At 46.6% G+C, this 13,078-nt stretch overlaps 1 protein-coding gene across 1 annotated transcript in view; it reads left to right on the forward strand.

Annotated features, from left to right (window-relative positions):
- dnah9 (dynein, axonemal, heavy chain 9) overlaps window positions 1-13,078 on the forward strand; it is a 132,226-nt gene that overhangs the window by 29,136 nt on the left and 90,012 nt on the right. Inside the window, exons 16-26 of the mRNA XM_031894796.1 lie at window positions 133-329; window positions 1,324-1,748; window positions 2,298-2,520; window positions 2,615-2,781; window positions 2,873-3,743; window positions 7,287-7,417; window positions 8,332-8,458; window positions 8,643-8,795; window positions 8,885-9,010; window positions 12,349-12,588; window positions 12,679-12,839. Coding sequence (XP_031750656.1) covers window positions 133-329; window positions 1,324-1,748; window positions 2,298-2,520; window positions 2,615-2,781; window positions 2,873-3,743; window positions 7,287-7,417; window positions 8,332-8,458; window positions 8,643-8,795; window positions 8,885-9,010; window positions 12,349-12,588; window positions 12,679-12,839 — 2,821 coding nt within the window. The remainder of the gene's footprint in view (window positions 1-132; window positions 330-1,323; window positions 1,749-2,297; window positions 2,521-2,614; window positions 2,782-2,872; window positions 3,744-7,286; window positions 7,418-8,331; window positions 8,459-8,642; window positions 8,796-8,884; window positions 9,011-12,348; window positions 12,589-12,678; window positions 12,840-13,078) is intronic.

The following is a 13,078-nucleotide window of genomic DNA, read 5'->3' on the forward strand; positions in this document are numbered from 1 at the left end:
ATAATAAAGACCAATTGCAAAGTTGCTAGTAATAGGACATTCTACAACATGCTTAAAGATTAATGCTGATATAATTGTGGAATTGCATTTTCATTCGGAAAAACAAAAATTGACTTTGCTTTCCTATTGCAGATGCCAAGGCTGGCCTTGCCCCTTTGTTTGAGGTGCAAATGGACCTTTTAATCCCAGACATGGTCTTCCGACCGGGCCTTGAACACGGATCAAGCGACGGCCTGTATGACATCATTGAGGGGCTTATTAATGACATCTACAGGATTTCAGCTTTGGTTCCCCGGCTCGCCGAACACAGCACTTTCTCCCATTACCAGGTAAAGCCATGGGGAAAAGCCAGGCAACTTAAACACATTATTGTTTTCTATTTCGCACATGTTCAAGGGCAACTTAAACACATTATTGTTTCTATTTCACACATGTTCAAGGGCAACTTAAACACATTGTTGTTTTCTATTTCACACATGTTCATGGGCAACTTAAACACATTATTGTTTTCTATTTCACACATGTTCAAGGGCAACTTAAACACATTATTGTTTTCTATTTCACATATGTTCAAGGGCAACTTAAACACATTATTGTTTTCTATTTCACACATGTTCAAGGGCAACTTAAACACATTATTGTTTTCTATTTCGCACATGTTCAAGGGCAACTTAAACACATTATTGTTTTCTATTTCACATATATTCATGGGCAACTTAAACACATTATTGTTTTCTATTTCACACATGTTCAAGGGCAACTTAAACACATTATTGTTTTCTATTTCACACATGTTCAAGGGCAACTTAAACACATTATTGTTTTCTATTTTACGCATGTTCAAGGGCAACTTACACATTATTGTTTTCTATTTCACATATGTTCAAGGGCAACTTAAACACATTATTGTTTTCTATTTTACGCATGTTCAAGGGCAACTTACACATTATTGTTTTCTATTTCACGCATGTTCAAGGGCAACTTAAACACATTATTGTTTCACACACTTTCAAGTGGAACTTAAACACATTATTGTTTTTCAAAATGCAAGTGAGGAAAATGAGCGCCAGTGCTTCTTTAATGGCCAGAAAAATAAAGAGGATTTATGGGAATGAACATCCATATAAATTTCACAATGTTTACGAGAAATGGCAATATGTTCTCGAAAATTTAGTAAAACTTAAAGCTAAATTCTCACATTTTTGGACATAAATAAAACAAAACATGTAACTTTCCCACTGGCTATTAAAGGGGTTGTTCACCTTTGAGTTAACTCTTAGTATGATGTAAAGAGTAATATTCGGAGACAATTTTTCCTGCTAGGCCGACATGGAAGACATGGCAGACTTGGCGGATATGCGCAACGCAATCATGGAGAGCGTCCAGAACGTAATGACGTCGTGCACAGATTACCGCAACACATTTGACCACTACGCTTATCTCTATGTGGACGACAGGAAGGAGTTTATGCGCCAGTTTCTTCTCTACGGACACGTGTTGACTGCCGAAGAGATTGAAGCCCACGCTGAGGATGGGGTGCCGGAAACTCCGCCCAGCTTGCAGCAGTTCAAAGAGCAGATCGACTCCTACGAGAAAATCTATGAGGAGATCGGCCGCGTGGAGCCGGTTAATATCTTCGACTGCTGGATGAGGGTGGACGCCCAGCCATTTAAATCTGCCCTCCTCAATGTGGTGAAGAGATGGAGCCTGATGTTCAAACAGCATCTTATCGACCATGTAACAAACAGGTGGGGATTATTAGCCTGGGGTGGGCTTCACTGTGTATAGCAGGGATCCCCAACCAGTGGCTCAGGGGCAACATGTTGCTCACCAACCCCTTGGGTGTTGCTCTCAGTGCCCCCAAACCAGGTAGTTATTTTTGAATTCCTGGCTTGGGGCAAATTTTGGTTGAATAAAAACAAGATTTCCTACCAAATAAAGCCCCTGTAAGCTGATAGGGTGCATAGAGGCCCCTAATAGCCAATCACAGCCCTTATTTGGCTCCTCCATTAACTTTTATGGTGCTTGTGTTGCTCTCCAAGTCTTTTTACATTTGACTGTGGCTCACGAGTAAGAAAGGTTGGGGACCCCTGGTGTATAGCATCCCACAGCCAAAGCTTTAAAGGGGAACTCCACCCAAACAAATAAAACATGTAACCTATCAAAAAAGTTATATGGCACCTTGGGTTGTGGGAATATTGCCGTGATGTTGAGTATCAGACAGTCTATTATATTCTGTGCATCTAATGAATGAGAAAACGAGTGACATTGTGCCCTTTTTTTTTGCTTTTTCTCAGCCTGGCCGACCTAGAGGAGTTTATTAAAGTGGCAGAGCGAGGGCTGAGCAAGCAGCTGAAGGAAGGAGATTACAATGGTTTGGTGGAGATTATGGGGCACCTTATGGCAGTGAAAGAAAGGCAGGCCAACACTGATGATTTATTTGAACCTCTGAAACAAACCATTGAGTTGCTGAAGGTATACGACCAGGAGCTTCCGGATGAAGTCTACAAACAGCTGGAGGTTAGTGACGGTTGGAAGTAGGTAGGGGGTCCTTTGATATTCATCATTATCACCATTTTTATAGCGCCAATGCTTGTTCCTTATGATCTTATAGGAGCTCCCAGAGAAGTGGAACAACATTAAGAAAATGGCTATTACTGTGAAGCAACAAGTAGCCCCCTTGCAGGCCAACGAAGTGGCGCTTCTGCGCAGAAACTGCGCAACATTTGATGTGGAGCAGCACAAATTCAGGGAGGCTTTCCGCAAGCAAGCACCATTTCGGTAAGAGGTTCTGTGCATTTAAGGCCCTTGTTTGGGCTCCATACTGGGTATTGAAAAATAGTCAATGTAATGATTTATCGATGTTTTCTAGATTTGATAGCATCTCTCCATATCAAACGCTGGATGCCAAAAATGTAGAGATCAAGGCAATGGAATCCACCATGTCCTCCATCTATGAATCTGCAGCTTTATTTGAAGTCAACATTCCAGATTACAAGCAACTGAAACAGTGCCGGAAGGAGGTATGTCTGCTCAAGGAACTCTGGGACATGATCTTCTTGGTTAAGTCCAACATGAACGACTGGCAGACCACAAGATGGAGAGAAATCAACGTGGAAAACATGGACCTGGAGTGTAAGAAGTTTGCAAAGGACATCCGGAACTTGGATAAGGAGATGAGGGCGTGGGATGCCTTCACAGGGCTTGATAACCAAGTGAAAAACATACTGACGTCTTTAAGAGCGGTGGCCGAGCTGCAGAACCCGGCCATCCGGGAAAGACACTGGAGCCAACTCATGCAGGCCACTGGTGTAAGGTTCACCATGGACGAAGACACAACTCTCGCCGACCTTCTGAAGCTCAATCTCCACAACTTCGAAGACGAGGTCCGTGGGATAGTGGACAAAGCTGTAAAGGAGATGGGGATGGAGAAAGTTTTAAAGGAACTCGACACTACATGGTGCAGTATGAACTTCAATTATGAACCTCACCCTCGCACCAGTGTGCCCTTGATAAAGTCTGATGAGGAGCTTATTGAAACCTTGGAGGACAATCAGGTTCAACTGCAGAACCTCATGACCTCAAAGTACATTGCATTCTTCCTGGAAGAAGTTTCAGGCTGGCAAAAGAAACTGTCTACTGCCGACTCTGTCATTTCTATCTGGTTTGAGGTCCAGAGAACTTGGTCCCACCTGGAAAGTATCTTCATTGGCTCAGATGATATCAGATCACAGCTTCCAGAGGTAAGGGATAACGTTGCTTCCCAGTTCTCTTATTTGTTGCAACCACTTTTTGTATGTACTAGGTCCTCCATTTGCTGATAACCTTTCTGTAGCTCTGTAATCTGCTTTCTCAACTGGCAAAATGGTGAACTATATGGTTCACCTAATGTACTTCCAGGTTCTAGATTGTACACAGGCTCTGACTGAAGTACAGACTGGATTGTAATTTCTCTAGCCTTTACTCTGGTTTGGATATACCAAGTTCCTTCCCTAGTCATGCCCTTGAGATCTAGAATCTAGTCAACGCTGGGCTGATAACTTGTGTGGGGGTAGTGGGTGGATTAGACCAAAGCGGCTGTATGTCTTTTTCTGGCGCTTTTGATATGAGAAACATATTATAGCTGCATTTCTTTTATATTGGTTAGCCAATCAGAACACAGATAAGAACCCATCATGGGTGCTAAGAGTGCTTAAGGCTAATGCCCCACAGAGCGAGTTAGTCGCCAGTGATAGATGAATTGCTATGAAATGCCTAACAATATAGGTCCCCATGCACGGGCTGATTCTAGCTGCCGATATGGGTCCCTTAGACCAATTTGGCAGCTAATCGGCCCATGTATGGGCACTACCAACGGGCCTGCCCGACCGATATCTGACCTGAAATCGGGCAGATCTCGATCGGGCAGGTTAGAAAATCTAGTCAGACTGGGGACCGCATTGGCTCGTTGATGGGGTTCCTGACCGACTTTTCCTATGCCCGTCGTTATAATTCAATCGTTTTGCCCCAGGGCCAAACAATCTAATTATCCTGGATTCTCCTGATATTGCCCACCCTTAGGTGGGGATATCGGGAGAAGATCCGCTCGCTTGGCAACATCGCCAAGCAAACGGATCGCCACGTGTATGGGGACCTTAAGAGTCACTGGTGGGAAGGCCTTTCGCATTGCTTCAGTTTTCGGAAGTCGCTCGAAGTTGCCTGCAGGAAGAACATTGTGCGACTTTGGAAAACCGAAGGCCTTTCCACCAGTGACTCCTATTTGTGCCTGTGAAAAGGCATTACAGAGCAGTTAGTTGCCGTGATAGTAGAAATTTATTGTGGGCAACTAACTTGATCCATGTGGCAACAGCCTTAAGCACTCTCCGTCTCCATGATGGGTTCTTACCTGTATTCTGATTGGCCAACCAATGTAACAGAAACCCAGCCATAGTATGCTTCTCAAATCAAATGTGCCAGAAGAAGGCATACAGCAGTTTTGGCCAATGGCCCACGGAGCGAGTTAGTTGTCCTCAATAGACCTCTGCTATAGCGGGCAATTACCCATCAGCCTAAAGGTTTTCTTATTTAGTTTCAAATCCATCAGACATCAGATGTTTATTCTTCCAACCCCTGTGGCTGGGACCAAGGCGAGTGCATTATTCTACTTGATGCGGACCTGTCACCAAAAGCTGTGTTTTCGCCACCATCTGTCATATTGTCTCTTATAAAAGAAGCAGTCAGAAGCTCTATAAAGCGCCATTTATTGGAGCCGAGCACTATAATCTGGCAGCACTAAAAGCCAAGAAAATAGAAAGGCCCTTGTGCTTTCCCAGCGGTACATATACTATTAAATGATATGCCTCTGAAACATAATGCAAAGCCAGTAGCGTAACTTGGTCGCGTTGGGCCCCCCTGCAAACAAATCTTCTAAAGGGGGCCCGGCATGAAAATATTTGCAATTTGCGAATATGCCATATTTAACGGGGACCTGTCACCCTAGAAAATAATTCCAAATCCTGTTGAGCAAAATAAACTTCACTTATACTATATAAACTATTTAATGTTCTTTCCCTTCAGTCCTGGAATTTATAGTGACAGCCAGCAGGGAGGCGCCATTTTGTGTACACTTGTTATTAAGGGAAACTTTGTATCACCCCGAAATCTTATGTAGATATCTAGAAAAAGCTGAATGGAAAGTTAAAGTAATTGTAATTAAAAATCTGAGCTGACACTCATATATTGCCTGCCCCGCCTCTATGCCTTCGGCATAGAGGCGGGGCAGGCAATATATGATTGACAGCTCAGATATGTAAATACATTTATAACAGGTATGGATGATTTAATTAAAAAAAGAATTTGGGTTTCATCTTTAATTGTGTAGGTGACAGGTCCCCTTTAAAAAGCTTTTTGCGGACATTTGAACAAAAAATTGCAATTATCTTTGCACATGAAACGCAACAGTCTTGTCCAGCTTTATAAATATAAAGACGGGCAGTAGTGGGCCAACCAGGGTCAGACTGAGCGGCCCAGGCTCGACCCTTGCCAGCCGACCGACCGTTCCTCCCCTGACAGATCAGCTCAGGGGAGGACGTTGGGTGGCGGACCCTGCGGGCTGGTTAGGGAGGCTCAGCGGGGGGTAAGGGAGGCTCAGCGGGGGACCCTGCGGGGGGTAAGGGAGGCTCAGTGGGGGGTTATGGGGTGCGAGGAACACGGCCGGCGGGGGCCCCTGCGGGGGGTAAGGGAGGTTTAGCGGGGGTCTCTGCAGGGGGTAAGGGAGGCTCAGCGGAGGGACCCTGCGCGGGGTAAGGGAGGCTCAGTGGGCGGTTAGGGGATGCGAGGAACGTGGCCGGCGGGGGCCACTGCGGGGGGTAAGGGAGGATTAGCGGGGGTCTCTGCAGGGGGTAAGGGAGGCTCAGCGGGGGACCCTGCGGGGGGTAAGGAAGGCTCAGTGAGGGGTTAGGGGACGCGAGGAACGTGGCCGGCGGGGGCCACTGCGGGGGGTAAGGGAGGATTAGCGGGGGTCTCTGCGGGGGGTAAGGGAGGCTCTGCGGGGGGTAAGGGAGGCTCATCGGGGGCCTCTGTGGGGGTAAGGGAGGCTCAGTGGGGGGGTTAGGGGGTGTGGGGAACACGGCCGGCAGGGGCACCTGCACCCCCCAGTCCAACCCTGTGGCCAACCTTGGCACATCATTTGTGGGTCGTGGGCAGGTTTCTGTATTTATAGGCACATACCAGCTCTGCCCCATCCCTTTTGTGATGTCATCAGTGGGGCGGGGCGGGCGTGAGTATATAAATAGAGGGGAGAAGCCGGAATGGGTAGAGTTTTGGGTTGGGTGTGGGTTGACCTGCACATCACTAACTGGCAGGGCAAAAATGCTCACTGTACGAATTTGATAAATGCCCCCTGCTGGGTACATACAGTAAGTACGGGGCAGCGTAGGAGTCACAGATTGTCCCTGCTACCAGAGAGCCGTTGTTTCAATAATAATTTGCTTTTTAATTAGCTAAAACCTAATCCCCATATATAAAAAAACAACCTTCATTTTTAACGCAGTGCGCGGTGGGGGGGGGGCGCTGAATATGTTTTTAAGGAGAGCAGATTATGGAGAGAAATTGTTTGGATAAAATGTACCTTGCGCAGCGGAACGTTCCGCCCCCCCCCCCGCAGAGAGAGGTTTTTCTTAGAAGTGTAGTCGGCTGCTGCGCTTTATAAACCCGAGGGACCCGGCCGAGCTCTGAATGGAAAACACTCAAAGGGGTTTATTTGTTTGAACAAAGCGGCGGAATTCAAGCAATTCTGTGTCTTACAGGACTCCAGCCGCTTTGAAGGTATCGACACGGATTTCAAAGAACTGGCAAACGATGCGAATAAGACCCCGAACGTCATAGAGGCGACCAATAAACCCGGCCTGTATGAGAGGCTAGAGGGTATCCAGGAAAGGTGAGCGCCTCCAAGTCCTGTCCTATCAAAGGTCCGGAGATAGGGCATATAAATACTGTAAATATACACAGGGATAATGTACCCCCTGCTGTAAATGATAAGGATATTAGCAGTCACTGAGGGGTTCTGTGCCCATATAAAGGCACAAGGCTGCAGGCTGAGTTATACAGGGAACTCTGAGTATCACTCATGTATTATAAGGGATAATGTACCCCCTACTGTAAATGATAAGGATATTAGCAGTCACTGAGGGGTTCTGTGCCCCCCATATAAAGGCACAAGGCTGCAGGCTGAGTTATACAGGGAACTCTGAGTATCACTCATGTATTATAAGGGATAATGTACCCCCTACTGTAAATGATAAGGATATTAGCAGTCACTGAGGGGTTCTGTGCCCCCCATATAAAGGCACAAGGCTGCAGGCTGAGTTATACAGGGAACTCTGAGTATCACTCATGTATTATAAGGGATAATGTACCCCCTACTGTAAATGATAAGGATATTAGCAGTCACTGAGGGGTTCTGTGCCCCCCATATAAAGGCACAAGGCTGCAGGCTGAGTTATACAGGGAACTCTGAGTATCACTCATGTATTATAAGGGATAATGTACCCCCTACTGTAAATGATAAGGATATTAGCAGTCACTGAGGGGTTCTGTGCCCCCCATATAAAGGCACAAGGCTGCAGGCTGAGTTATACAGGGAACTCTGAGTATCACTCATGTATTATAAGGGATAATGTACCCCCTACTGTAAATGATAAGGATTTTATAAGTTACTGATAAGTTAATTGAGTTTCTTTAAGATGCAGTGAAACAATAGCTGATGATAGACTATAGTGATATCCCTGCTAATAGTGGTTTATATTTAGGGGCACATAACGCTTATTTATTAACACCCTTGCTGTTGTGCAGACTATCACTGTGTGAAAAGGCTTTGGCCGAGTACCTGGACACCAAGAGACTTGCCTTCCCTCGGTTTTACTTTATCTCATCTGCGGATCTGCTGGATATCCTCTCCAATGGCACCAACCCACAGCTCGTACGTCATTTTCCTAAATTTCCAAAGCTCTCCGGTATGAAATGGGGTTCTCCAGTTTAACTTAACTTGAACCAGCCCTTTAATAGAAATCACTCGGCACCTGGTGGAAAGTGGTTTTACTGTTTCAGAACCGCCCCTTTAATTTAGTTGTTCCTGATCCGAACTGTGTGTCTGTTATGAACAGGTCATGCGACATCTCTCCAAACTGTTTGACAATATGGCCAAAATGAAGTTTCAAGAAGACTCTGATGGAAGCCAATCCAAGATGGGCCTTGGGATGTACAGTAAGGAGGATGAATATGTCCCCTTTAATGAACCATGTGACTGCAGTGGCCAGGTGAGACCTGGGAAGGAGACTGGATACAGTAAAGACTGCTTAATGCATAAAGGCTCTGCCTCATATATGTTATATTTCACCTTTTTCAGGTGGAGACCTGGCTGAACCGCGTGCTGGATACAATGAGGGCCACGGTCCGACATGAAATGACTGAAGCAGTTACAGCCTATGAGGAAAAACCAAGGGAGCAATGGCTTTTTGACTATCCTGCACAGGTAAAGGAACTAGAGTAGCCCTCCTTGACCATATAGAATTATTACTTTCAGTCTGGAAGGGTTACTGCCTGCTCTGCTCTCATTTCCCTACAGAAATAGGGGTTGGTAGCACTAGGTAGGTACCTAATATATAGGGGCAGAGACAGGGGAAAGTGTTGGAAGGGTTACTGCCTGCCCTGCTCTCATTTCCCTAAAGAAATAGGGGTTGGTAACACTAGGTAGGTACCTAATATATAGGGACAGAGAGAGGGGAAAGTGTTGGAAGGGTTACTGCCTGCCCTGCTCTCATTTCCCTACAGAAATAGGGGTTGGTAGCACTAGGTAGGTACCTAATATATAGGGGCAGAGACAGGGGAAAGTGTTGGAAGGGTTACTGCCTGCCCTGCTCTCATTTCCCTACAGAAATATGGGTTGGTAGCACTAGGTAGGTACCTAATATATAGAGACAGGGGAAAGTGTTGGAAGGGTTACTGCCTGCCCTGCTCTCATTTCCCTACAGAAATAGGGGTTGGTAGCACTAGGTAGGTACCTAATATATAGGGGCAGAGACAGGGGAAAGTGTTGGAAGGGTTACTGCCTGCCCTGCTCTCATTTCCCTACAGAAATAGGGGTTGGTAGCACTAGGTAGGTACCTAATATATAGGGGCAGAGACAGGGGAAAGTGTTGGAAGGGTTACTGCCTGCCCTGCTCTCATTTCCCTACAGAAATAGGGGTTGGTAGCACTAGGTAGGTACCTAATATATAGGGACAGAGACAGGGGAAAGTGTTGGAAGGGTTACTGCCTGCCCTGCTCTCATTTCCCTACAGAAATAGGGGTTGGTAGCACTAGGTAGGTACCTAATATATAGGGGCAGAGACAGGGGAAAGTATTGGAAGGGTTACTGCCTGCCCTGCTCTCATTTCCCTACAGAAATAGGGGTTGGTAGCACTAGGTAGGTACCTAATATATAGGGGCAGAGACAGGGGAAAGTGTTGGAAGGGTTACTGCCTGCCCTGCTCTCATTTCCCTACAGAAATAGGGGTTGGTAGCACTAGGTAGGTACCTAATATATAGGGGCAGAGATAGGGGAAAGTGTTGGAAGGGTTACTGCCTGCCCAGCTCTCATTTCCCTACAGAAATAGGGGTTGGTAGCACTAGGTAGGTACCTAATATATAGGGGCAGAGACAGGGGAAAGTGTTGGAAGGGTTACTGCCTGCCCTGCTCTCATTTCCCTACAGAAATAGGGGTTGGTAGCACTAGGTAGGTACCTAATATATAGGGGCAGAGACAGGGGAAAGTGTTGGAAGGGTTACTGCCTGCTCTGCTCTCATTTCCCTACAGAAATAGGGGTTGGTAGCACTAGGTAGGTACCTAATATATAGGGGCAGAGACAGGGGAAAGTGTTGGAAGGGTTACTGCCTGCCCTGCTCTCATTTCCCTACAGAAATAGGGGTTGGTAGCACTAGGTAGGTACCTAATATATAGGGGCAGAGACAGGGGAAAGTGTTGGAAGGGTTACTGCCTGCCCTGCTCTCATTTCCCTACAGAAATAGGGGTTGGTAGCACTAGGTAGGTACCTAATATATAGGGACAGAGACAGGGGAAAGTGTTGGAAGGGTTACTGCCTGCCCTGCTCTCATTTCCCTACAGAAATAGGGGTTGGTAGCACTAGGTAGGTACCTAATATATAGGGGCAGAGACAGGGGAAAGTGTTGGAAGGGTTACTGCCTGCCCTGCTCTCATTTCCCTACAGAAATAGGGGTTGGTAGCACTAGGTAGGTACCTAATATATAGGGGCAGAGACAGGGGAAAGTGTTGGAAGGGTTACTGCCTGCTCTGCTCTCATTTCCCTACAGAAATAGGGGTTAGTAGCACTAGGTAGGTACCTAATATATAGGGACAGAGACAGGGGAAAGTGTTGGAAGGGTTACTGCCTGCCCTGCTCTCATTTCCCTACAGAAATAGGGTTGGTAGCACTAGGTAGGTACCTAATATATAGGGGCAGAGACAGGGGAAAGTGTTGGAAGGGTTACTGCCTGCCCTGCTCTCATTTCCCTACAGAAATAGGGGTTGGTAGCACTAGGTAGGTACCTAATATATAGGGGCAGAGACAGGGGAAAGTGTTGGAAGGGTTACTGCCTGCCCTGCTCTCATTTCCCTACAGAAATAGGGGTTGGTAGCACTAGGTAGGTACCTAATATATAGGGGCAGAGACAGGGGAAAGTGTTGGAAGGGTTACTGCCTGCCCAGCTCTCATTTCCCTACAGAAATAGGGGTTGGTAGCACTAGGTAGGTACCTAATATATAGGGGCAGAGACAGGGGAAAGTGTTGGAAGGGTTACTGCCTGCCCTGCTCTCATTTCCCTACAGAAATAGGGGTTGGTAGCACTAGGTAGGTACCTAATATATAGGGGCAGAGACAGGGGAAAGTGTTGGAAGGGTTACTGCCTGCTCTGCTCTCATTTCCCTACAGAAATAGGGGTTGGTAGCACTAGGTAGGTACCTAATATATAGGGGCAGAGACAGGGGAAAGTGTTGGAAGGGTTACTGCCTGCCCTGCTCTCATTTCCCTACAGAAATAGGGGTTGGTAGCACTAGGTAGGTACCTAATATATAGGGGCAGAGACAGGGGAAAGTGTTGGAAGGGTTACTGCCTGCCCTGCTCTCATTTCCCTACAGAAATAGGGGTTGGTAGCACTAGGTAGGTACCTAATATATAGGGGCAGAGACAGGGGAAAGTGTTGGAAGGGTTACTGCCTGCCCTGCTCTCATTTCCCTACAGAAATAGGGGTTGGTAGCACTAGGTAGGTACCTAATATATAGGGGCAGAGACAGGGGAAAGTGTTGGAAGGGTTACTGCCTGCCCTGCTTTAATTTCCCTACAGAAATAGGGGTTGGTAACACTAGGTAGGTACCTAATATATAGGGACAGAGAGAGGGGAAAGTGTTGGAAGGGTTACTGCCTGCCCTGCTCTCATTTCCCTACAGAAATAGGGGTTGGTAGCACTAGGTAGGTACCTAATATATAGAGACAGGGGAAAGTGTTGGAAGGGTTACTGCCTGCCCTGCTCTCATTTCCCTACAGAAATAGGGGTTGGTAGCACTAGGTAGGTACCTAATATATAGGGACAGAGACAGGGGAAAGTGTTGGAAGGGTTACTGCCTGCCCTGCTCTCATTTCCCTACAGAAATAGGGGTTGGTAGCACTAGGTAGGTACCTAATATATAGGGGCAGAGACAGGGGAAAGTGTTGGAAGGGTTACTGCCTGCCCTGCTCTCATTTCCCTACAGATATAGGGGTTGGTAGCTGCGTTGTGCTGTTCCAATAATAATATTTCTCCTTATCCGTTTCCCAGGTGGCGCTGACCTGCACGCAGATTTGGTGGACCACGGAGGTGGGCATCTCTTTCGCCAGGCTGGAGGAAGGTTATGAGAACGGGATGAAGGATTATTTTAAGAAGCAGGTCAATCAGCTGAACACTCTGATCACCATGCTGATTGGGCAGCTCTCTAAGGGCGACAGACAGAAAATCATGACTATCTGCACCATCGATGTGCACGCCCGCGACGTGGTCTCCAAAATGATCGCTCAGAAGGTCAGTCCTGTCCGTCTAATGGAACTGCCTTGATCTGTCCAATTGGACTTGGTTTTAACCATTGAACCTGTTTCTTACCTTGACTCACAGATTGACAATGCCCAGGCGTTTGTGTGGCTGTCGCAGCTCCGACACCGGTGGGACGATCAGAAGAAACACTGCTTTGCCAATATCTGCGATGCTCAGTTCCTTTACTCCTATGAATATCTGGGCAACACCCCACGTCTGGTCATTACCCCTCTAACCGACAGGTGTGTGATGGGTACAATACAAACAGCTGATGTGACTCTATAATAACCAGTCATTCCCCTGCTGGAAAGTTCATGTAGGAGCCGCTCATATCAGGCAGTAAATAGATCCCAATACAAACAGCTGATGTGACTCTATAATAACCAGTCATTCCCCTGCTGGAAAGTTCATGTAGGAGCCGCTCATATCATTCAGTAAATAGATCCCAATACAAACAGCCGATGTGACTCTATAATAACCA

The sequence above is a fragment of the Xenopus tropicalis genome, chromosome 10 (genome assembly GCF_000004195.4).
Source record: "Xenopus tropicalis strain Nigerian chromosome 10, UCB_Xtro_10.0, whole genome shotgun sequence".
NCBI lineage: Eukaryota > Metazoa > Chordata > Amphibia > Anura > Pipidae > Xenopus > Xenopus tropicalis.